Source organism: Drosophila gunungcola, unplaced genomic scaffold, assembly GCF_025200985.1.
Source record: "Drosophila gunungcola strain Sukarami unplaced genomic scaffold, Dgunungcola_SK_2 000026F, whole genome shotgun sequence".
NCBI classification, from domain to species: Eukaryota; Metazoa; Arthropoda; class Insecta; order Diptera; family Drosophilidae; genus Drosophila; species Drosophila gunungcola.
In genome coordinates, this window is record NW_026453205.1 from 679,854 (window position 1) to 704,226 (window position 24,373).

Genomic DNA, 24,373 nt, shown 5'->3' on the forward strand with positions numbered 1-24,373 from the left:
GCAGCCAGTCGGCACAGGGCCGATTGAGTTAAAGTGGATGCCACTTAATCAAGCTTGAACTCTTGACCGGAGGAAGGCGCACCGCATCTGGCCACAAACCCAATCACCAGAAGGACACTTGTTCACAACAAACAGAAGCGGTCGATGGAGGTGGCACAACCAGCCAGGAAAAATGCCAGAACCACGAGCTGGGGAACATGGTCGCTGTCCCTCGCGGAGGTGGTGAAGAACAGGAAGATCATCGGAGTCGTCAACTGTAATGAGTAGAGCGGTCGGATACCCAGAAACCAATGGGGTCTGGCCAGGAAGGCTCTCACTCGAGATTTCCTTCACCAGACTGTACCGAAGCCGCCGAAATCACGTCCAGACCTAGGGCAAGAGCGTGGATCCCTGCAGAACCTTCATATCCAGAGGAGGTTTTAAAGATCTTCGCCAGATTTAACCGCAAGTTACGCACAAACGGGTGGAAGATGGCTAAAACCGAAAAGAACGTCGTCATTTTGCTCAACCTAACATGCCTTAAACCTCTGGCAGACTAGAAGTACACCGTTAACTACGGTTTCCAGAAGGCTAGGCTCGGTATCTATGATACGGACAAGCTGGCGGCCAACAACCTAGTGGCATACGCGTCGTACGAACCACCAAGCGACGATGAAATGGAGCCAGAGGAAGAACCTGAGGAGGAGGCGAACAGCGCGGGCTACGTATCAACCGATACCGAGCTTACGAAGTCTTTCCGTAGTCTGCATACCAAATCGGACTCAGTAAAGTTGCACTACAATGCCATAAAGGTGGTGGCTAACCAGCCGCATCCAGAGTCTCCTGATGGTGAAGTGCCTACAAATTAATCTTCAGCACAGTAAGGCGGCCACATCTGCTTTTCTTAAGCGCATAGAACCAGGCGAAAAATACGCAATCCTTATTCATGACCACAGGGGGCCATTATTCTATTCTTATCTATGGCCTAAGCATATGTTTTCCCTGAGCGGGAGAGCTATATTTTGACCCCCGCACATGTTCTTTGTGCAGTGGGAGAAACATTTTAAGTGATAATATCTGAAGGCCTGTACTTACAGATTGCAAGTGCTAACAAGTGTTTCCTTGCATGTTTTGAGTAACAGATCGTAACCTATGGTTCTGGATCGATTGACAAAGTGACAAGCACAGAGCTTATAAAATCTTATAGTTGGTATTTATTATCTTAATTCTTATAACCCACGCTGTGGACGAACACAACTACCCTGATAGCACTTACAGTCAAAAACATTATGTGACCGTTCGCAGGTGGTCTTTTTACATGTTATGTGTTTATACATTTTGTTTGAGTAAAGTGGCTGCTATGTTCAGTTCATATACTTATATTTATACGTGTTCATGTTTGAACATTCTGCCAAGAGCCAGAAAGATAAGAAGTGTAGTTTTTAAAATTGACATATAAAATAAAAAATTTTATAATTTACAAACATTTTGTTATTTAACAATTACGCTTTAAGTACTTATGCATTTTGTAAACGGCCTCCAAAAGTTATGGCTTGCAATTGCCTGTTTATGCTACACTTACGTATTGGACATTTTTTTTTTTATTTGGAAAATTATGCACTCTGATCGGTACAAACAAGTGGCCCCTACGACACCAATCAATGCTTGTTACGCGCGAGCCCCAGGGGGCGTTCAAAACGAAATCGCGGGAGGTGAAATAAAAGGGACAAAACATGAACGGACGGACTAATTCAAAATACTTACGAAAAAAAATACTACATACTATGGTAAGTGCAAACAAGTGAAATGCTTATCAAGCGCGAGCCAAGGGTCGTTAAAAACATGTTCGCGAGAGTTTACGGAAAAGGGGCAATGAAGGAACAGACGGACTAATTAAATATACATACGAAAGTATGATAAGTAAGATAAGTTTAATGCTTTCAAAATCGATAAAGAGTCGGTAATAGAAATGTGATGTGATATAGTTTATTCTAGTCATTTCATAGTACTCTAAAAAGTCATGCATATCTTAATTTGATCGGCAATGGTTTAAAATAAGAGGAATATAGTTCCTAGTAATTCTATTAGGCATAGAAAAATGTGGGCGAGCCAGTAACTCGGGACCCTCCACTTCTCCGTTAATAAGTTTACGAATAAAAGTAATACCAATCGTGATTCTACGATTATCTAAAGTTGGTAAATTAATTTAAAGAAGTCTACTATGGTAAAATGGTAAGATTAGGTTTGCATCAAAATTTAGACCCCGTAGAGCATATAGTAAAAAGTTATTTTGACAGTCTCTATCCGGTCTATATGTACATTGTATTGGGGACTCCAAACTAAATTGTATTGGGGACGAACTAAAGAAATGAACAAAGTCTTTGTGACATAGGGATCATCAATTTCCTTAGACCTCCTTTTTATAAATCCAAGCACTCCCCTGGCTTTATTTACCATGGAAGTTATATGGTCAGAAAACTGAAGTTTTGGGTCCAAAAGGACGCCAAGGTCATCAATATGTCTCATTCTATTCAACTCACAACCACCTACCTTATATGTGGCACATTGTGGGTTGACCCGATTATATGTCATTCTTTTGCATCTAGTGCTATCAAAGTCCAATAGACAAGCACTTGTCAAAACTAGAGGGAAATCGTTAATAAATAATGTAAGCAGAAGTGTGCCAAGGTGGCTCCATTGTGGGACGCCTGAAGTTGTGTCCTACCACATAGATAACTCGAAATCCATCTTGCATATGAATAAGACGAATAAGATTGATGTGTACTGGACGAGGCTGAATAAGTCGTTTAGAAAAACTGAGCAGAAAGATTGGCAATTGCCCAATCAGTGTTTGCCATGGAATTATCAAAAGGGAGAGATGCTGGGAAAGAGACGGATTTACGCTTAGTGCTATCAAAATTTTAAAGCTGTTTTGGATCTTGTGAGAACCGGATCCGACCACGAGTTAAATTGCCATTATTATAACACTGGGCGTTATTATTAAAATTAATGCGTTTCTGATAATTCATCTTGCCTCTCTCTTTTAATATTATATAATGCTACTAAATTTTATGGTCTGTTTCGCTGGCAAATTGAATAATTACATTTTTTAATTTTAGCATTGAATTCTTATTTTTGTATTCATACGAACCTTAAAGAGCTAAGTGATATTTGCTTCTAATTCAACCCAATGCCTTGTTAGAGTCCAACATTCGCTATTATACACAATTAGCTGGTCTACCTGGCTTGGGTGGTCTTAACTCACTCCTTCACAATCTCTTCTTTGAGCTTGCCACTTTTTGCACTTATTCAAAGTGGTTTCCGTCATTAAATGATATGAGTCAACCTCAAAATCGTACACTAATAAATAGAACTGGAATAACCCTATATAATTTCGATGGGTGTCTGCCAAATAATTGTATCTTAACATTTATTATAAATTAGTTGTCAACAAACAAGCCCATAACTTTTAAAAGCTTATGTACCTCCTTTAGTTCTGTTCCAGTTCTTTTTCATGGTAAAACTAATTTTTCAGAAAGATTTTCATTGATTTTAAATATTTACCCTTTTAGTTGGCTTGGCCTAAGAATATTGTTGTTAAGCCGGCCATGATTTATAACAATTAGTATGCTAATTATACCTGCTTGTGTTTTTTCACAATTAAACTAGCCAAATGTTTTGTTACCATAAAAAAGAGTAAAGATTCCTTTTAAACAGTGTAGTCGTCATATTCTCTATTCTGTATTTGAAATTACTATTAACTTTCTCATTTGTCTTTTTAAGAACATTATGGACAATTGCTTTTCTCCTAGATCAAGGCTGTGTTGGTTATCTAAAAAATTTTACATATTTGGCTCCATTTGTACCCTATCGACTTCATCCATTATTCCAAACAGAATGTGATATAGGAACCCCATAAAATCTTTCTTGGGTTGCTATGAGCCATAAACATATGATTAATTTCCTCTAAATCAGTCAGTTGTTTTTATGTGTTGTCTAGAACAAGGTTGCACTGATCCTCGAAGCTATGGAGCTTCCCACATACCCGTCTCATCTCGTTTACTAGAGAGCTTTCTTTGCTTATCATTTTAAAATAAACATCCATATTGTAAAAAACGACTAAATTTCAAGAGGAAGAGACAATTTCCACTCCGCCCATTGGATCCGAAGATGTAACTGAGGTTTTATTTATCGTTTCAACTTTATGTTAAGATTTAATTTTTGAGTTATGTGACTTTTGACAAAATATCATCAATATCAGCATATCCATTATCAACCCCATCTGGGATATCCTAGAACCACCCCTAATTATCCTTTTTGATTTCGGTTCTTCTTCGTTATTTTCGGCAGCCTTTATTCCTATGAGAGGGCAAATTTTGCTGATCGGTCGAGAAATGCATCCATCTTGCATCTTGACCTTTACTCCCCGAACTTTCTCGTCGTTACCTTTATGTACTTCTTCTATTTTTCCTAACGGCCATCTCGATGGATGACAACATTCATTCTTTATTAGAACTACTTTCCCATTTATACCACTAGTGTATTTAAGTGGTCTTTCCATTTAACCTAAAAACCTATTTAAATTTTTGAAATTAATTTTATCTATAGGCTCAATTAGATCCAACGGAGTTGGAGTTCAAAACTTCTTCTATTTGGCATACCAATGTCGACATCTCTTCGTATGTCAGATTTCAGTTTTAGATGGTATTTCATAGATTTTACGCCGGCCTCCCAGATACATTCGAAATAAGGTCCTTTTCTTTTATTGCTTTCGCCAACTCTACGCTTGCCGCGGCGTCTGCTGGGTTATCTTCTGATTTTACGTGATTCCTTTCTACATCTGTATATCATAGAATTTCATCTGTCCTATGTTTAATGAACTTGATTTAGATTTTGCCAAAGTTATGGTAGAATCACTCCAGGCGTATATTATTGCCGCATTATTGATTGACTATTTAATTTGTTGTAATAAGATGTGCTGCACACAGCACTAGTTTCGGAACTCTTTTCCTATTTTTAATGCATTACTACTGCAGCTATGCCTTTTCTCACGCAACTGCAAGCCCGTGCAGTTCAATAATCGAATTCAATTTGCTTTGTTTTCTGATTTTCTCCAATAATAAATGTTCTTTTTTTTAACCGACCATTCCTGGACATCATCATTTGATTTTTCCTGAACCCACATATTTTTAGAAATCCAAAGATTTTGCACAAATTGCTTCCCTATAATGGTTACTGGGGCTAACCATCCAAACGGGTCATAAATTTTTGATAGTGTGGAAAGAACTGTTCGTTTATTACCTTTTTTTAGAAATCCCTAAGTTAACGTTAAAATTACAATTATTCTTTTGGTGTTCCCATTGAAGTCCCAATGTTTTGACAAACTTATTTTCTTTAGTAGTTATTATCTTGTTATCACCTGTATCCTCTACAATATTTAATATTTCTTTTTATTTCCTTAAATTCAGGTTAACTTTATTAAACTCGCTGGCAATCTGCTCGATTATATTTATGGCGTTTTTCGCTGAAAGGCTCCTGTCATGAGATCATCCATGTAGAAGTAATTTCTAATTATATTACCAATTTCTTTATTTTTACACTTATCTGCTATATCTTCTATAACTCTAGTAGCCAGATATGGAGCAGATGCAGTACCATAGGTTACTGTTTTTAATTTATGGGACTTTATTTTATCTTTAGAAGAATCTCTCCATAATATATATTGATATTCTTGATCTTTGTCATCAATAAATATCTGTCGGTTATTTTTTATGTTCGCTGATATCACGTATTCCCATTTAAGCCAATTTAAAATTATATCAAAAATGTATTTTTGGACTCTAGGTAGAACCTTCATTATGTCATTTAGACTTTTGTTGTGAGTAGTTTTGTCCGAAGCGTCAAACACTATTCTTAATTTCGTAGTAAGACTTGCGTCCCTTGGTGAGGTAGGTACTATTTTCCCTCCTTCTTCGACTCAACCCTATGTCCAAGATCAATATATTCTCCCATAAATGATTTATAGGCATCTTTAATTTTCTCGTTAATAAGCCGTGCCATTGCTTGGGGCTTTGAATCCCCTAAGAATGTATCGTTCTTAAATGGAATCCTAACAATGTACCTCACACTTAAATCAATTGTGGTAGTTTTAATAAAATTGTTTTCACAAATTTTAGATTTAATGTCACTTTTATCATCATTTTTCAATACCCAGAATCGTTCTAAATCTTGTACTTCTTTAGTAGTTGCAACTATTGAGTGAGTACCTTTAGACTTAGTACAACCAGAAACAAGAAAAAAAGCAAACTTCGGCAAGCCTTGCAGTTATTGCAAAAACTAAATATTCTTGAAAACATTAAAATTATGGATCGGACGACTATAGCATATAGCTCCCATAGGGACAATCGGAAAAATAAATAAAAAAATTATAACTTTGGTTTTTTTGATTTTTTTTTTTAGTTTTTCGAGATATAGTAATGGTTAAATATTTCAGATTTACGGCTTAAATTTCATCAAAACCGGACGACTATTACATAAAGCTTCCATAGGAACAATAAAAATATTAAAAAAATTTTTTTTTTAATTTAACTTATTTATTTTGTATTTTTTTTTAGAAATTATTTTTGATTTATTAATAATTGGGCAGATCAGAATTACGCTTTTAATATTATTAAAATCGGAAAACGATATCATATAGCTGCCATAGGAACTATCAAATAAATGAGCTGCAAATCATCATAGCTTCAATGTAAACATACACGCAAGTCAATCTTAATTTTAATGTTTTCAAAAATATTTAATTTTTGCAATAGCTGCAAGGGTATATGAACTTCGGCTTGCGGAAGTTTGCTTCCTTTCTTGTTTCATTATTATTTAATCTGCATTTTTTATCTCCTTAGCCGTTAAATAACACGGACAAGTTATATTTTTGGTTTTAATATTAATAAATCGAACTATGTAGCAAAATATTCTAGTTAATTTGTGGATGCGTGAATATTTTCCCAATAAATTATAAATATCCCCCTTAGAAGTCAACTATGTATAAACACTTGTATCTTGCTTGCTGTATTTGATTGAGTCAGCCAATTTTATTTTGATTCTTTTTACCAATTTGGCCCATTCCACCAAAGACCAGAATTTATTAGTTATCTTTTGATTTTACGTGATTCCATTCTACATCTGTATATCTTCGAATTTCATTTGTCCTTTGTTTAATAAATTTTATTTTGCTTTGACCACTTTTAAACCAGGCGTATATTTTTGCCGCATTATTAGTTGACGCTTTTATTTGTTTTATTAATTTACTCAAAAGATGAGCTGCACACAGCTCGGACTTGTTTCCCTATTTTTAATGTTTACTAATGTAACCATTCTTTCCACTTTTGCATATACCACTACAGCATAAGCCTTTTCCGAAGCGTCTGCAAACCCGTGCAGTTCAATAATCGATTTCAATTTGCTTTGAATCCAACTCGGTATTCTGATTTTCTCCAATAATAAAAGTTTTTCTTTATAACCCGACCATTACTGGGGACCACCATTTAATAATTCCTGATCCCAGCTATTTTCAGAAATCCAAAGATTTTGTGAAGAGCTTCCCTATAATGGTTACTGGGGCTAACCATCCTAACGCGTCATACATTTTTGACAGTGTGGAAAGAAGTGTTCGTTTATTTTCTTTTTTAGAAATCCCTAAGTTAACGTGAAATCTAAAATTATCTTTTTATTTATTATTTCAGGTTTGTTAGAAATCCATTTCCTTAAATTCAGGTCTACTTTATTAAACTCGCTGGAAATCTGCTCTATTATATTTATAGCGATTTTCGCTGTCTTAAGATCATCCATCAGAACCCCAATTAGGCGCTCCCAATACGGAGCGCAATATAGGCCTTCAACCACCAACAAATATTGTTTGCTTTAGCACATAAGTATATTGTTTGCTCTCGCTTGTTCTCAATTTTGTACCGCTCTAATGATGTCAAATTTATCTAAGCCGAGCGATGCTGCGTTCTGCTTGAAGAGGAGAGGCTCAAAGAAGATTGAAAAAGCACGCTCAATCAATTACTTTTTATATCATAAACAGAGCAAACATTATTTATGCATTTTTATTTGTTCGAAAAAACCTAACTAACCATTCGGGTTAATTTTCTAGCTTAGCGAGAAATTTTAGCGTGGAACGCAATTCGGCGCTCACAACAGCAATCAAATCGACTTCGTTTCGTTATCTCGCACCGCGACGGGTGCAGTGAACCAAATCATCGGTTGAATCGGTAGCTCACGCAGCTGCATAGCCTAAATCAATAAATGTTATCGATTCGCGCAGCTCACCAGCCATGCATGGTGTTTATTTCATTCGTGAAAATAACTCATTTTCAATAACAGAAAAAACTCAACATGGCCAACGCCTACAAAACGCACATCATAGAAATAAGTGATCGAGATTTTTATAAGCTGAAGTCAGAATCAATTGCTCGGCAGCTGAAGGCCATAAATTCGTTTTTGAAAAACGATGAGCTAACTGATTTAGACGAGGAGAGCTAGAAGCCCGTTTGGAGCAAATTCAGCAAATGGATGTGGATTTCAATGCAGCAAAAACGAGTCTTGAAAGGCTGGACTTGCAGCAGCTGCCTTCTGACGCCCGCATGTAGTTTTCGAACGTTTATGTGAAAGTTAAATCTAAGCTCTCGCGGGAATTGATGGCTGCTCGCAGAGTAAACGCTGTTAATTCTACTGCTCGACACCCACTTGAGCAGATGTCCTCGTTTGTCTTCGATATAGACCGCACGCGACTTCTAGAATTGCTGCTGCCTCGGTTTGGCGGGAACTACATGGATTGGCCAGACTTCTAAGCTCTGTATTCGACAACGGTTAATCAAGAGTCGCGCATTCCAAAGATAGAAAAGATTCAGCACCTTGATATCACTGCATTAGATACTATTAACCGAGGATAACATGAATCTTTTAAAGCATCGTTTTAATAACAAACTTATGCATTTTCAGGCACATATCAAGGCTATTTTTGGGTTGCAGGGGTGGAAAGACATTTGGCCAGCGGCTTGTGCGAGCTTAGTGACAAGCTCAACTCCCATTTGCAGACCTTGGCGATATCAGGAGATATCAGATTGTCTTCTAATCTACATCGTCATTAGGAAATTGGACCAGAAAACTGTGGGAAATTGCCAGAGTGGTCGACCATGGCCACGTTCTTGGAGCCAAGATGTCGGATGTTGGAAAATCTGAAATCGGTTATGGTAACAGATTGTCGACCATCTCACGTCCATATATCTGATATAGGGGACTCTTTTCTGCCTTCTACAAAATCTGTAAGCATTGTTCACAGTCGCAGGACCAACTCAATTACTAGAATACAGGCTAACTTTGGTTTGAATGAAATTTGATGCTAGCTGACCCAGAATTTTTTAAACCTCAACGAGTTGATTTGTTGATTGGGAATGGGCTTCTCATTGATTTATTGTGCGTCGGTCAGATATGGATATCGGAACAATTGCCAACCCTACAGAAGACCAAGCTTGGTTGGATGGTATCCGGAAATATTAGTAGCTCTCTAGAAAGGCGTGCAGCATTAGCTGTTATTGAGAATTCCCCTGCTATCCACGATGATCATTCGCAGCGTTTCGTGGGACGAAATTCTCAAATTGTCTTGGGACGAAAGTCTTCCCCAGGATCTACACACAGCTTGTAGTGATCTAACTTGCCAGCTGTCTATGGTAGAAAATTTTAAATTTCCGCAAGCTAGTTTGGCAATGCATGCATTTTGCGATGCAAGTCAGGCGGCGTATGGGTCCTGTATATATATATGCGCTTTGAAGCCTTTGGTATTGTGCGTAGTCATCTCTTATGCTCTAAATCTAGAGTTGCGCCTGTGAAAACGATGACTACTCCCAAGCTTGAGCTCTCGGCCGCCCTCCTTTTAGCTGAGCTGGTCTCCGCCATTGTAGTGGGATTATCAACTGAATGTCACGTGTTGAGAATTTCAATGTCGAGAATCGCCGCTGAATTTTAATGTGTTTTTACCTAATAGAGTCGAGCGTATCCAAAAGCTCACCTCCGGAATGATTTGACACCAAGTACCTTCAAAGTCAAACACGGCAGACATAATATCGCGGGGCTCAACACCTGTTGAGCTAACGGACTGCAATCTTTGGTTTTTTGGGCCTCCGTTTTTGCTTACGGGCAAGTCAGAATGGCCAGCAGACGTCCTATGTCCTTCTGAAATTGCCGAACGTCGTCACGTAGAATTGATCATCGCTGATAACAGGGATATATCTTAAGATTGAAAATTTCAGAACTCGTTTGGATCACTGCAGCGCGTATTTGCATATATATATCGATTCTACATGCTTAAAAGCTAAGGCGTGCCACGTTTAAAGGTTCGGCTCACTGTAAGTGATATCGACAATGGAACGCGGCTGCTCATAAGAGCGGTCCAGCGACAGGAAATCGATGCTGTGATAAAGACCCTAAGAAGTAAACAGTCATTACCGCCACGAAGCGCAATGGCTTCGCTCAACGTTTTTTTGAAAAATTTTGGACTGATTCGAGTTGGAGGCCGACTCCAAAATTCCGATTTGGATTACGATGCTATACATCCAAGTTTGCTGTCGAAGGGACATCCTGTTGCAACATCCGCAATTATCTTTTTCACGAAAAATTTAGGCATGCAGGAGCCCAAGGATTACTCGGGTTGCTTAGGCAAAAATTTTGGCCTATCGGTGGACGGAAATATGTGGCAAGCGTCATCAGAAAGTGTGTTCGGTGCTTATCGGGGGCATATCATGGGAAGTTTGCCCGCAGCTCGAGTAAGGCCCAATCCAGCATTTCGTACAACCGGTGTTAATTTTGGCGGACCCATTTATTACAAGTCTGAAATCAGGAGCAGGCCACCGATCAAATGCTACATCGCTGTTTATATATGTATCAGCACCAAGGCGACGCATCTGGAAGTTGGCCGGAATTTGTCCACGGAATCTTTCCTGGCCGCACTAAATAGATTCATAAGTCTGCATCCCAAGCCTCGAGTTCTCTGGTCGGACAACGCTGTGTGTTATATGTAGTAAAACTCTAGTAGCCAAATATGGAGCAGATGCAGTACCATTGGTTACTGTTTTTAATTTATAGGACTTTATTATATGTTCAGGAGAATCTCTCCTTAATATATATTGATATTCTTGATCTTTGTCATTAATAACAAGAAAGGAAGCAAACTTCGGCAAGCCGAAGTTCATATACCCTTGCATCTATTGCAAAAATTAAATATTCTTGAAGACATTAAAATTATGATTTACTTGCGTGTATGTTTAAAATCATTGAAGCTATGATGATTTACAGCTCAATTATTTGAGTTCCTATGGCAGCTATATTATATCGTTTTCCGATTTTAATAAAATTAAAAGCGTAATTCTGAACTGTCAAAAAATTAAATAATCAAAAAGAATTTCTAAAAAAAATTACAAACTAAAATTTTTTTTACCTTTTTTTTGTAATAGTTTTATTGTTTCCATGGGAGCTCTGTGTTATAGTCGTCCGATTTTGATGAAATTAAAAACGTAATTCTGAAATATTTAACCATTACCATATGTCGAAGAAATTAAAAACAGCAAAGTTTTATTTTTATACCCTTGCAGAAGGTATTATAATTTCAGTCAGAAGTTTGCAACGCAGTGAAGGAGACATCTCCGACCCTATAAAGTATATATATTCTTGATCAGCATCACTAGGCGAGTCGATCTAGCCATGTCCGTCTGTCCGTCCGTTTCTACGCAAAACTTTCCCAAAAGTTGTCTTTCTATTGCAGAAAGTATATAAGTCGGAACGAGCCGGATCGGACGACTATAGCATATAGCTCCCATAGAAATAATAAAAATATGTAAAATAACTATCTAATAATTGAGCTGCAAATCATCATAGCTTCAATGTTTTTAGACATATATGTTTTCAAAAATATTTCATTCTTGCAATATCTGCAAGGGTATATGAACTTCGGCTGGCCGAAGTTTGCTTCCTTTCTTGTTCGTTATGTTTTCAACAGCTTCATTAACAGACTGTGACAATAATCGAATTTTTCATACAACAAAGACATTTGTATTTGTAATAAAAATACCATATCTTCTCTTCCGCTATTATTCAGTGCTCGTAAGCTTTCCAAATCGTTGCCGTCACACAAGTGTTGACTTTTTTTTCTTTTGAGTATATAAAAGCAGCATTGTGTGATGGGCATTTTTACAAAGCCAACAGAAGTACTCGCTTTATATCTCTGCCGTTAAGATGCACCTTTTTTGCGATATCCAATCGATCTGAGGGATTCATCCCTTTAAATTTGTGACATTGGGTGGCGGAACGTCCCATCATTTTGCAGATTGGGCACCGTTCACTCCAATTTGGAAAAATATTAGGCCTGAAAAAGCTATAATTATTATACGAAGTCTTTTTGATAGGCTTTTCTTCCTGTACAGAGCAAGTCGAACACGGCCGATGCTCTAAAAAGTCCATAATCTCCGAAAACTTCTGGATGTCTTTCGGTTTTTTTAATATGACTCACATAAAGTTAAAGAGCCTGAATATTAAATTTTTTGAGCACCATATGAGAAAATATCACATGAACTTCGTCGGACAGATTGGCCTTCAGTTTTAAGATTTGTATTGCTTCATTAATGGTGTCAATAAAGTTTTTTAATTGATTGACAGAATCAATTTTTAAAATTTATAGGCGACTAAGCTATTCCAAAAATATTTTACGATTATTTTCGTACCGCTTGGGTAGAAGTTACCAAGCAGCATCATAGTTTTCAGCGGAACCCAACAATAGGTGAGCGATAACTATTCTCGCTTCGCCTTTTAAAGCTGACTTTAAATAATTAAAATTTAGGGAGGTGCTTAGATTCTCCCTTGTATCAACTTGACATACAGTTCTTGAAAGAACTCCCACTCTGTGGGCTCCTCAATTTTTGGTAGGCAAATTTTCTATTTTACCCACCACGTTCAAATTACTATCATCTTTCTCCTTAATAAAAGCCAGTAATTTAATTAAATCATTTTTTTCATTTATTTCATATATTTTATTTACTTAGTTTATTTCATTTATTTTTGTATTCTCCAATGCATTAATCCTTATCTGACTTATCAGATAACTTAACTCTAGAACTAAATATTAATTAAAAAATATTCCCTAAGCAATTTCCTAAGCACATCTTTCTTCGATCCCCAACCCAATCGAAATACCCCCTCTCTCTCTCCTGTAACTGATCGCTTAAAAATTTCAGTTCCCTGGTACAGTGGTCGTCTGATTAATGTAAATATTAATATGAATAAAATGTATACGTGTTTCTGCAAGAAATGCAGCTTGATGCTCAGGGCTGACCAGTCAAATATGACTTGCGCGGGTTTATAGGCCTAACAAGATATGACCTTTCCAAGGGGCCTAGTCTGCGATTTTGCTGTGATGCCTGTGAGCTTATCAGCTGTTTCGGTGAGGCTGGAGATAGTTTTCGTCGAGCAGATGAGATGCTCTCGGCGCTGGACTCGCAGTTCAAAAGCCGCAAGCTATTAACGGAGTCCCCTAAGCGCAAAAGCCGCTGGTGATGGGTAGCGAAAGGGGAACACCCCACAGCCATCAGCAAGCGAGCAGCAGTACGCTTTCGCGGATTAGCAGCCGATTACAGCAGCTTTCCCAAGGCTATGATCGCCAGGGACATTTCATATTTCAAGATCACTGTCCAAAACGAGCTTTTTTGAAACCATATGCCGTGCCGACTTTTGGCCGCAACATATGGTGGTAAGAGTTCGAAGCTAAGAAAAAAAGGAAAGGACCGTGGGAGTCAATCTTCCCAGTCGAGGCCGGACTAGTGTGCCATCTTCTTCTTCAGCTTCCTCTTAAAAAAACTAACGTCCCGCCTAATTATTTCCTATAAAAATACAAGGGGCTACTTAGTTACCTGACTAAATTGTATTCTGATAGTTATTCCTTTTCATCCCATGTTATTGTGTTTACAGAAACCTGGTCAAAGCCCGAGATATTTAGCTTCGAAGTTTTCCCGGGTAAGTACACAATTCATAGGTTTGACCGTCCTTTCAGACGAGGAGGAGGATTCTTGTTTGGTGTCGACTCAAACCTCACGTCTGAATTATATTATTTTAATAAAATAATTCACAGAGAATTGCTAGGTATAAAATTATCGTTATATATATTACTTGTTAATATATTCCGACAGCTTCTGAGTTTCATATTTATGCGAACCAGTCCATTTTTAAAGAACCAGTTTTCCAGATTTGTGTTTTGTGTCAAATCCAGAAAGCGTCCTATTAGGAATGCCACCACTTACGCAACCTTAAGATCCTTATCACTCATTTTTAGAGCTGACTGTTGATGCAGGAAACCAATCCACTGCTTTAAATACATGTATATATATTTAAATGATTCGAACTTTTTTTATACACTAACATGGATGAGGCCGTTAGTATCTTTTATAGTGCATTGAAATCCTTCTTTTGTGTGTTCCGTTACATTATCCGTCGAAATCCAATAAACCTAAGTGGTTTAATATGGATTTATCTCGCCTAAAAAATGTAAGGTCCAGACTTTAAATTAATATAAAATATGTGGATCACAAGCTCCTTTTTTCGGATACTTATGTATCGGTCATATTTTACCGTGCTTAACACCCAGTGTTACAAGGCTTGTTAAACTCGTTGTAGGATCAGTTTTCAAAAGATCCAAAACAGTTATATAATTTTGTTAGCACTAAACGTATGTCCGGCTCTTGCCCAGCATTTCTATCATTGATCAGGCAAATGCCGATCTTTTTGCGAAGTTTTTCAAACGACATATTCAGCTACGTCCTATCCTAATCAGGCCTATTAAGAAGGAATGTCGAAGTCAAACTTAATCTTTTCTCCGAGTCCTTTCTTGTAGATCTGCACAGGGAAAATACAGTTTACTCACCGGGTCCTGACGCTGTTCCTGGCTATGTGCTTAGATACTGCTCAGAGGCCCTGTGCAGACCACTTCACAAATTCATTACCCTATCCTTAGAAACTACTGACCTCCCACCTATATCATATCCTTAGAAACTACTACCTAATTGGAAGTATATTTGGAAATAAATCAAGGTTTAGCAATTACAGAGGTATCTCCAAGTTGTCCGTTGTCTCCAAGCTTTTTGAAAACGTTAATATCCCCCATTTGCAACATCTTTGTAGATACATGTATTTGTAACACAAAGGTCTACTACGACAAACCTTTTTGGTGCTACGTCGTTCAATATTGCGATAATCTTGACGCATTTCAATCTATTGAACATAAACAGAGCTAAACGCAAAATAATGACATTCCATCGGGCCAATCCACATATGCCACGTATACTTTGGGTGGTTGTGAGTTGACTAGAATTATTGATGACCTTGGCGTCTTTCTGTGCTTGGATTTATAAAAAGATGGTCAAAGGAATTCGATGATCCGTATGTCACAAAGACCTTATTTATTTCATTAGTTCGAAATTATATTAGTTAGAAATTGCCATCTTCCTAATTGCTTTAAATGAGATTTTTCTTTAATTTCAATAAAAGTGCAGTGTGAAATTTTTATCACAAATAAAAAATTTACGGTGCTTAGAACAAAAAAAAAATTTTAAAACATAAATACATAAATAAAATTGTATTTATTTCTTATATTTATTGTACTTATTATAAACCCTTTATTTATTATATTTATTTTGTTATAATTATTTTACTTTTTATATTTTTTTATTATATATATTATACATATTTTATTTATTATTATCATTATAATTATTTTATCTGCTGTTATTATTTATTTTTTTCTAACACTGTAAAATTTTTATCGTGATAGTTTAGTGAAAAAATTGTTCGCAACTTTTCAACCTGACCTAACCTAACTTTTGGGCGCGTAAAAATTTCACACTAACAGCACTTTCACATACAATACAACAATATTTATTTAATTATATATATTTATGCACTTACCTGATTTATTCAAAATCGCTCTATTGCAGTCGAATTCAAGTGCAAAGAGAATGGGGAGAAGGGAAACGAAACCGAAAATTCTTCCTGGCGAGTGCCAGGGTATATCCGACCATAACAATGCCTTTTAATTGAAATTACAAAAGGCAGCTAATCAAACATGAACATTTTGACGTTGCTTAACGCAACTTTACAATAACTTCCAACATGTTATTACATTAAATCAATAAAAATCATTTAAATATAATCTTAAAAATTGATAAATGTTAACCTGCTTTGTTCAGAACTTCGCTAGATGAAGCCCATGCGATTTGTTTTTGTTTTTCGAACATGCCGCAGGAAAATGCAGGGAAGGGAATTTCAGAACTGGAGAATAATATTTTGCCAAGCCTTTTAATTGAGTTTGTCCCAAAATGATCAAAAATTTAGGCATTGTAATAAACAGCACGCTCTACTACAAAAGATCACGTACATAAATGCCAAAGTAAGCAAAACGAATGGATTGCTCAGACAGCTTAACTTAACAAAATATTTATTGCGTAGTAACATTCGTCTCCTAATTACGAGAGCCATTTTGACCTCCTAGTTAGCCAGCTCTCACAACCATTTTGTTATTAATGCCGTTCGATTGTAAAACCAACTTTCTTATAATTATTAAATTAATAAAGAGCACTGCCCAAATCAAAACAGAAATCTATATTTTAATGCACACCTCCAATTAAGTTTAAAAAAATTTTAAAAAATTGTTAGAACAATAACTGTTAAGAAAAATAAAACAAAACATAAAAACAAAATTATTTGTATTAATAAATATAAATGTTAACCTTAAGTACTTCTATGGTTAATTTTTTATATTTTTTAACTTTTCTTTCATTAAACTGCACTATGTGGTATTTGACCCGTTTTCTTGGCACACATGTACTTTTTACAATTATGCAATTTTCGATTTTTAAATGGGAACGTATTAAGAATACCGCAAATGTTAATATGACAGTCCAGTCTGTTATTATCAGCTGTCAGTCTTTAAACAAACACCAAGTGTTTACAATTGATTTAATCGGAATTAATAATTCTCCAACGAAGCAACGTGAAACATTTAAATTTGAAATGGAGATTCAATTTACGGGTTTGTAATATATGTTGTTACCTATATGTTGCTTATTTTATGCGTGTATTTCTTAAAATTTGTAAGTTAGCACATGGTATCCGTGTAGAACTTTTGGAATAAAACGTGAACTTTAAAGTTCTTTAGATTTGCTCAGTGATAAAATCAAATTTTTAAGATGAAGCTCATTTCTACGTTGGTGATTACGTCAATAAGCTGAAATTCCGAATTTGGCTTTCCAAAAACCCGCAATGACTGTTTAGTGCGGTATGTTGTCAGGCGGCATCATTTGTCCGCTTTTCTTCGAATCTCAAGCCGCTGTAACCGTCAATGGTGACCGCTATAGCGTCTTGTTTGAAGACTTTTTCTTTTTTTTTTGATTAGGACAAAATTTAAAAATCATGCAATCGGATGACCTACTACTAAATGAAGTCTTCCACATGAGGTCCTCCACAAATAAACCGCTAGGCTATATCCGTTTTTAAACGTAGAAATAGAATTAGTAGAATTAAAATTGTTCTTAGTAATCTTAAAAAATTTTATTTAAAATAACTCGTCCTTTGCGACTAGCGCATTAAATTAAAAGTTTTATACTTAATCGTTAGAGATCATTAAAAAAATAGCGTAAAAAATTTAATCATTTAAACAATTTTTTAGTTTACTAATTTGAAAAAAAAATATAAATCAATATTGCACTTGAATTTTGTACTAATAACTTTGTACTTATACAAAGTTAGTTACGGGTACACTCAAATTTTAGTTAGCGGCAGGAACAGTAGTACTTCATATTTCAAAATGATGTTAAAAACAATTACAGTATTTTGTTCCTTAAAAAATCCACACAAAACGGAAGTCGATGTAAAATATTTATATTTGCAGGGTTGTTTACATTTTAATATAAGACTACATTCTTACCTGTGTTTTAAGTAGTTTATACAAATCAGTCTCCATTAAACACTGTACAATATAAACATCCCTCATTTGGTCTATGCTATCAACGCGAAGAATGTCTCGAATATCAATAATCTAAAAATGTAACATGATTTCTAAATTAAACAAATTTATATTATGATTCTATGAATATTTGATTTCTGATGCAATTTGACTCCGTCATTATAAAAATTTATAAAAGACATGTAAACGTCATTAAACATGTAATCGAAAAAAATAATGAACAGATTAATTTTCATTAATTGTACCGTTTGGGTTGTTTCATATTCTTTGTATAAACTTGAAAGAAAATCATATTTAGGCTTATTCTTTTTCCAAAGCGTTTTCTTTTGAATAACAAAATCAAAACCAAACTTGTTTTAACTAACAGTATTCAAATTGTAGCGAATCACCAGCCTTTTTGCCTAAAAGGTAAATGCAGCTTGCTCGTTGCGTCCAGTGGTTTGCTCCACTTTAAAAACAAATGTATTGTCAATATTAATTACATTTATATTGCATTGCAAAACAGGGAACCCCTGTTTCACATAGTCGAAAAAGTCGTCTTGCTGACCTGCTGGCATGCCAGTCTCGACGGAGGCGGCACTTTTTCCTGACTAATAGTTTAATATAACTGTCGGTTTGATGTATGGGAGCTGGGTGCAGATACAAGTAGTGCTTCCAGATTTTGTACTGTGTCATCTATGTCCTTAGTGCTGTTGATGATTGGATCTAGGACCAATTCGTTCTTTTCGTTGTTAAGAGCTACTGGATTTTGGATAGCTGAGGGCGCTTAAATAGGTTAATAAGTACAAGCGAGTGGTCAGATAATAAGTCAAATAGATTACCGTGAATTCTTCTAGTGATGGCGAAATCAAGTAAACCTGGCTGTTTATTCGGGCCAGTAGGTAGGTCTTCCTGGAGACATTCCAGTTTATTGCTTTGTTGGATAATCGCGCTTTATAGTTGTCTGCCTTTCGGGCTTAGAAGGGGAGATCACCAGTGAGTGTGATTCGCATTATAGTAACATGGTGCTAGGAATCGGTCTCCTAATGAATAATGTAGTGCATAAATTGGTTTTCGATGACATAACAAAGTTTGTGCTAATGCTTGTTGTTGTAGCAGTTGTTTCGCTGGAAGAAGATTGTGTGCCCACCGCGGGCTTTGCCATCTGGATGATTCGTGCCATAAAATATATAATTATTAGTGTGCAAATTATTTTTGCTCGTTAGATGCGTTCCTGAGATGAACATAACATAAATTTCCATCTGGTGAAGAAGCTGCGACAGCTCATGCTTTTGCTGGAAGTTCCAGAAGCAAATTTTAAGAGGGGACATAATTCATTATTGTGGTTGGAAAGTATTTGGATTAGGTGATTTTTATTCTTCATTAGCTTCGACATTGTTGCCTACATCTTTCTGGTACTGGTCTTGTATACCGGGCATCCTCTAAAGTTGGCAATTACCGCATTTCCTCACTATTCCATTGTCTTTATTTAACGCAAACTGAGTGCATGGTGCAACAGGTTTTCGTGTGACCGAATTCTCGAGAATTACTGCATTGAACCGGGGTTTTCAACTTGTGTGGTTCTTCAACAGAAATTCTACGATGTACATAAAAGGTATTGCAGATTATAGATGGTGTGATCTGAGGTTTTCTTGATTTGCTTCACGTTGGGACCTATTTCAATTTTAAACATAAGCTGCGGAGTTTTATTTCTCTTAGTTATGTTTATGACTCTTTTTACCGAAAAGTCCAAAGCACGAACTACGTCGTCAGTATGAACGTTAGATTCAATTCCTTTTATAACCACTTGCTGCCCTTTGCTGTTTTAAGCTGGTACGAATAATAGGTTTTATATTTGTCTTGTAAAGCTTTGGTTACGATTCTGTAGTTCTCCTCATTTAGAATCTGGAGTTTGGTTTCTTTTAAGATGCCCTTGGTCAGTTTCATTGGGTGAAACGTATGCTAGGCGAGTAATTGAGTTTTCCAGCTTATGGTTTCACGTACGTAAAGACTTGTTTAGGCTCTACTTCATCGTCATTTTCCAGCAGTGCGAACCTCTTTTCGTAAAGAGGGTTTTTGATCTTGGCCAATTTACAAACGTTTTCTGTTTTTTTTTTAAGCTATCCATACCAGTTTTAATCATTGGGCGGTTCTCAAGCCGGCATTGTAGATGGTCTACAATGTGAAACCAACGCCGTTGCCGAGCTTGTTGTAGTAGTTGTTGTTGTGATAGCGGAACTCACCGTTCTAACAGTGCTGGTTAATGATGATCCAGCTGACGTGTAAGTAAGTAAGTATTGTTGGGAGCCCATGTTAGGCTTCTGAAATGTCTGGATTAGGCGAATCTAATTTAATGCTTTATTCGATTTTTTTGTCGGGAGTGACGGGACGCACGGGGGCCGCTTGATTTTTATTGTATGTAAGCACATCCAATTGATTTTTCCACGTTGACAATTGCGAAAAAAAAGAAAAAAAATAAAGCTTAACCATATAGCTCCAATGGGAACAACCGAAATGTTAAAAAAATAAATAAAAATAATAATCTAGCTCGTTCCGACTATTATACTACCTGCAATAGAAATACAAACTGAGAGACTAGTTTGCGTAGAAACGGACGGACAGACGGACGGACAGACGGACATGGCTAGATCAACTCGCCTAGTGATGCTGATCAAGAATATATATACTTTATAGAATCGGAAATGTCTCCTTCACTGCGTTGCAAACTTCTGACTGAAATTATTATACCCTCTGCAACGGTATATAAATTATAACTTTGCTGTTGTTAATTTTTTTAGTTCTTCGACACGTAATAATGGTTAAATATTTCACAGTTACGGTTTAAATTTCATCAAAATCGGACGACTATAGCATAGCTCCCATAGGTACAATCGGAAAAATAAATGAAAAAAATTATTTTATTTATTTATTTATTTTTTTTATTTTGTAATTATTTTTTAGAAATTCTTTTTGATTATTTAATTATTTGACAGTTCAAAATTACGCTATTAATTTTATTAAAATCGGAAAACGATATCATATAGCTGCCATAGGAACTCAAATAATTGAGCTGTAAATCATCATAGCTTCAATGCTTTTAAGCATACACGCAAGAAAATCATAATTTTAATGTCTTCAAGAATATTTAATTTTTGCAATAGCTGCAAGGGTATACGAACTTCAGCTTACCGAAGTTTGCTTCCTTTCTTGTTTTTTTTTATTCTTTTGGACATAGTAATGGTTTAGTAGTTCAGATCTACGCATTAAATTTTATTAAAATCGGAAACCGATATCATATCATATCGTAGCTGTCATACGAACGATCGAATAATTAAGGTAAAAATCTTTAAAGCTTCAATGTTTTTAAACTTATACGCATACAATTTGATATTTACATGTTTTAAGGAATATTTAATTTTTACAGCTGCATGCATCAGCTTGCCGAAGTTTGCTTTTTTTCTGGTTTTTTAATGGTTTCTGTTGCTGATAAATCAGAAATTATTTGGCGGAGTGATTAAAAGCACGACCGCTCGACACTGTTTTGAGACCATTATAAAAGTGTGTCAAAAAAGTCTTGCGGTATTTTCGCTAGGTGTCGTTGTAAGCGCGTAGTTTTAGTTGTATTCATCGCATCGGGTCATGCTATAGCTCGCTGGAAAGGTCTTTTCACTCCTTTGTTGTTTGGTTCAGTCGTTCATGAGTTATGGCGTATTTTACAGTACTAAGACAACGGCAAAAATAACTCTTAAGCCGCCAATAAAATTTGTGCAGTTTATAGACCCGATACAGTTTCTAGTTCCACCATACAACGATGGTTTCAACGTTTCAACAGAAGGCCTGTTGTCCAAAATGGCGACAAAATCGCTGAATTGGTCGAGTGAGACCGGCAGAGTAGCAGCCGTAGCATCGGGCAAGAGCTGGGTATGAGTCATCAAACCGTTATAATCCATTCAAAGAAGCTTGGATTCACAAAGAAGCTTGACGTATGGGGGCTAAACGAATTGACGCAGAAAAAAAAACTTTGACCGTATTGACCTGTATCTAAAGCGGATGGTAACTGGCGATGAAAAGTTGATCACTTACGACAACGTGAAGCGCAAACGGTCGTGGTCGATGCGCGGTAAAGCGGCTCACGGATTGATGGCCAGGAAGGTTCTGAAGTGTTAAATGGGACTGGCAGGAAATCATCCACTATGAGCTGCTCCCCTATTGCCAACAACTGGACCGCTTGAAGGCAGCACTATTGCAAAAGAGGCTATCTTTGATCAACAGAGACTGAATTGTCTTCCACCAGAACAACGCCAGGACACACAAACGGCGGATATTAGACTTAAATCGCTTAATTGTAAGCATTTTTATGAAAAATTGATAATTCAATAAAAAAAACAGCAGGACTTTTTTGATACCCTTATAGATATGTCACAACAATATTTTCGGTGTATTTTGGTTTGTAGATTGCTTTCGAAACCACTAAGTGATTGTTCTCAGTGTATTAGTACTGTTTCATTTATACTTCCCGCTTTTAGCATGATGTAAGTTTTTTAGTCAATTATATTGAAGATTCGTTCAGAGGATTAAAGTAGTAAGGAAAATGACAAAGTAACTGTGAAAGTTTACCTAGGAGTTCCTGGATGACATGATAAAAAGGCAGTTGAAGTAGCAAACTTGTCGACATCACATCACACATAGTACTGTATCAAGTCAAGATTTTCGGTAAAAGAATTGAAAGGAGCGATATCAGAAGTGGGGTCTGTACGTGAATAGGAGAAATCGCACACTGGCAGTAGACTTATTATGCAGAGGTTTGCAGGTTTAACCCATGTGTGCGATCTTAGCATTGAGTAAAATCATTTTAAAAAATGGTTACCAGCTGTTTCCCATACGCTTTTTTGCTTGTAAAAAAAGGTAGTGATTCGGATTTTGTGCTGCTAATCATTTTCCCTTTTAGACATGGCTTGTGGATATCATCAAATAGCAAAGCATCCTGATGCTGTAGAATACACTGCTGTCGTGATGTTTGAAGGTCAACACGAGTATTTATCAAGAAAGGAAGCAAGCTTCAAAAAGCCGCAGTCATAAACCCTTAGAGCGAGCTATTGCAATAATTAAAAATTCTTTAAAACAACTATATTTCCATTTTTATGCGCGTATGTTTAATATGTTTTCCGGTAAATTATCTGATCGATCCTACAGCTGCTATATCATATAATCGTCCGATTTTAATAAAATTGAAGCCGTAATTCTGAAATATTCAAAATAAAACGGCGAAGGAACTATATGATAACAAGATTTTAATCAAATTAAAAAAAAAGTAACAAAAAAAAATTTAAAACAGCGAAATAATTTTTGTTCTTCTATATTTTTTATTTTTCCGATTGTTTATATTAAACCATTTCTATATCCCGAAAAATTTAAAAAAAAATTATAACTTTTTTAATTTTTTTGATTTTTACAATGGGCGCTATGTGATTTAGTCGTCCGACTAATATACAACCTGCAGTAGAAAGACATCTCACGGAAAAGTTTCATTCAGAGAGCTATAAGACTGAGAGACTTGTTTGCGTACAAACGGTCAGACGGACATGGCTATATCAACCCTTTTAGTGATGCTGATCAAATGTCACTGCGTTGCAAACTTCTGAATAAAATTATAATATTCACCGCATTTTAATTTTTAAATGGCAGCTGTAGTACATAGTTGTCTGATTGGCAAGCACTTTTACAAAGAGCAAGTAATACATAAATAAAATAGATTAGCTTAGTTTCATGTCAGTAGCCCTTAAACAAAAATGTCAAATAAAAATATAAAAATAAGGGATATTTTCACAGCTTTTAACAATTGTTCCTATGAAAGCTATAAGAAATAGAAGTCCGTGCGCTTTTACCCCGATTAATGTATGCATTAAAAATGCGATTTGGAAAGATTCATGTCAATAGCTTATATACTGTACGAAATATCTTCAATTCTTGCAAGTTATATCCGATTGTTCCTATGGGAGCTATAGGGTATAGACGACCGATCGGGGCTCTTTTTAAGCTTGGTCTGCATACACATGTTTAAGGACGACTGTGAAAGTTTCAGACCGCTAAATTTTAAACTGAGCTCGCAAACGGTATTAAAACAGCAGACAGACTGCCAGACGGAAAGAATATAAATACCTTAAAGGGTATGAAAAGTCTCATTCACTCCATTGCAAACATTTGTCAGGAGTTATAATAGGTAAAACAAATCTTTTTGGTTTCAAGCACTAAACTTGACTTTACCCCTAGAGTGCAACAATGGTGGGCTTATCCTTATCCTTACATTTTGTTCAAAAAGTGCAATTCAAATAAAATCCGACCTCTAATTTTATAAATACT

At 36.1% G+C, this 24,373-nt stretch overlaps 1 protein-coding gene and 1 long non-coding RNA gene across 6 annotated transcripts in view; both read right to left on the bottom strand.

The window, feature by feature from the left end:
• Nucleotides 1-24,373, bottom strand: part of LOC128263906 (mitogen-activated protein kinase ERK-A) — a 250,603-nt gene that overhangs the window by 164,295 nt on the left and 61,935 nt on the right. For 3 of the 4 annotated variants that reach the window (XM_052999187.1, XM_052999185.1, XM_052999184.1), the window contains exon 4: nucleotides 17,996-18,106. The exons of the other annotated variant lie outside the window; for it this stretch is intronic. In XM_052999187.1, the coding sequence (XP_052855147.1) occupies nucleotides 17,996-18,106 (111 nt within the window). The remainder of the gene's footprint in view (nucleotides 1-17,995; nucleotides 18,107-24,373) is intronic. 4 annotated transcript variants of the gene reach the window in all.
• On the bottom strand, nucleotides 18,115-20,627 carry LOC128263909 (uncharacterized). Of its 2 annotated transcripts, none has more exons than XR_008268564.1 (3): nucleotides 18,856-20,627; nucleotides 18,582-18,799; nucleotides 18,115-18,482 (listed from the first exon to the last, which is right to left on the bottom strand). It is a non-coding gene; the product is annotated as an uncharacterized LOC128263909 (long non-coding RNA). The 2 variants fall into 2 exon arrangements; XR_008268565.1 differs by having other exon boundaries at nucleotides 18,115-18,799; nucleotides 18,856-19,687; nucleotides 19,755-20,625.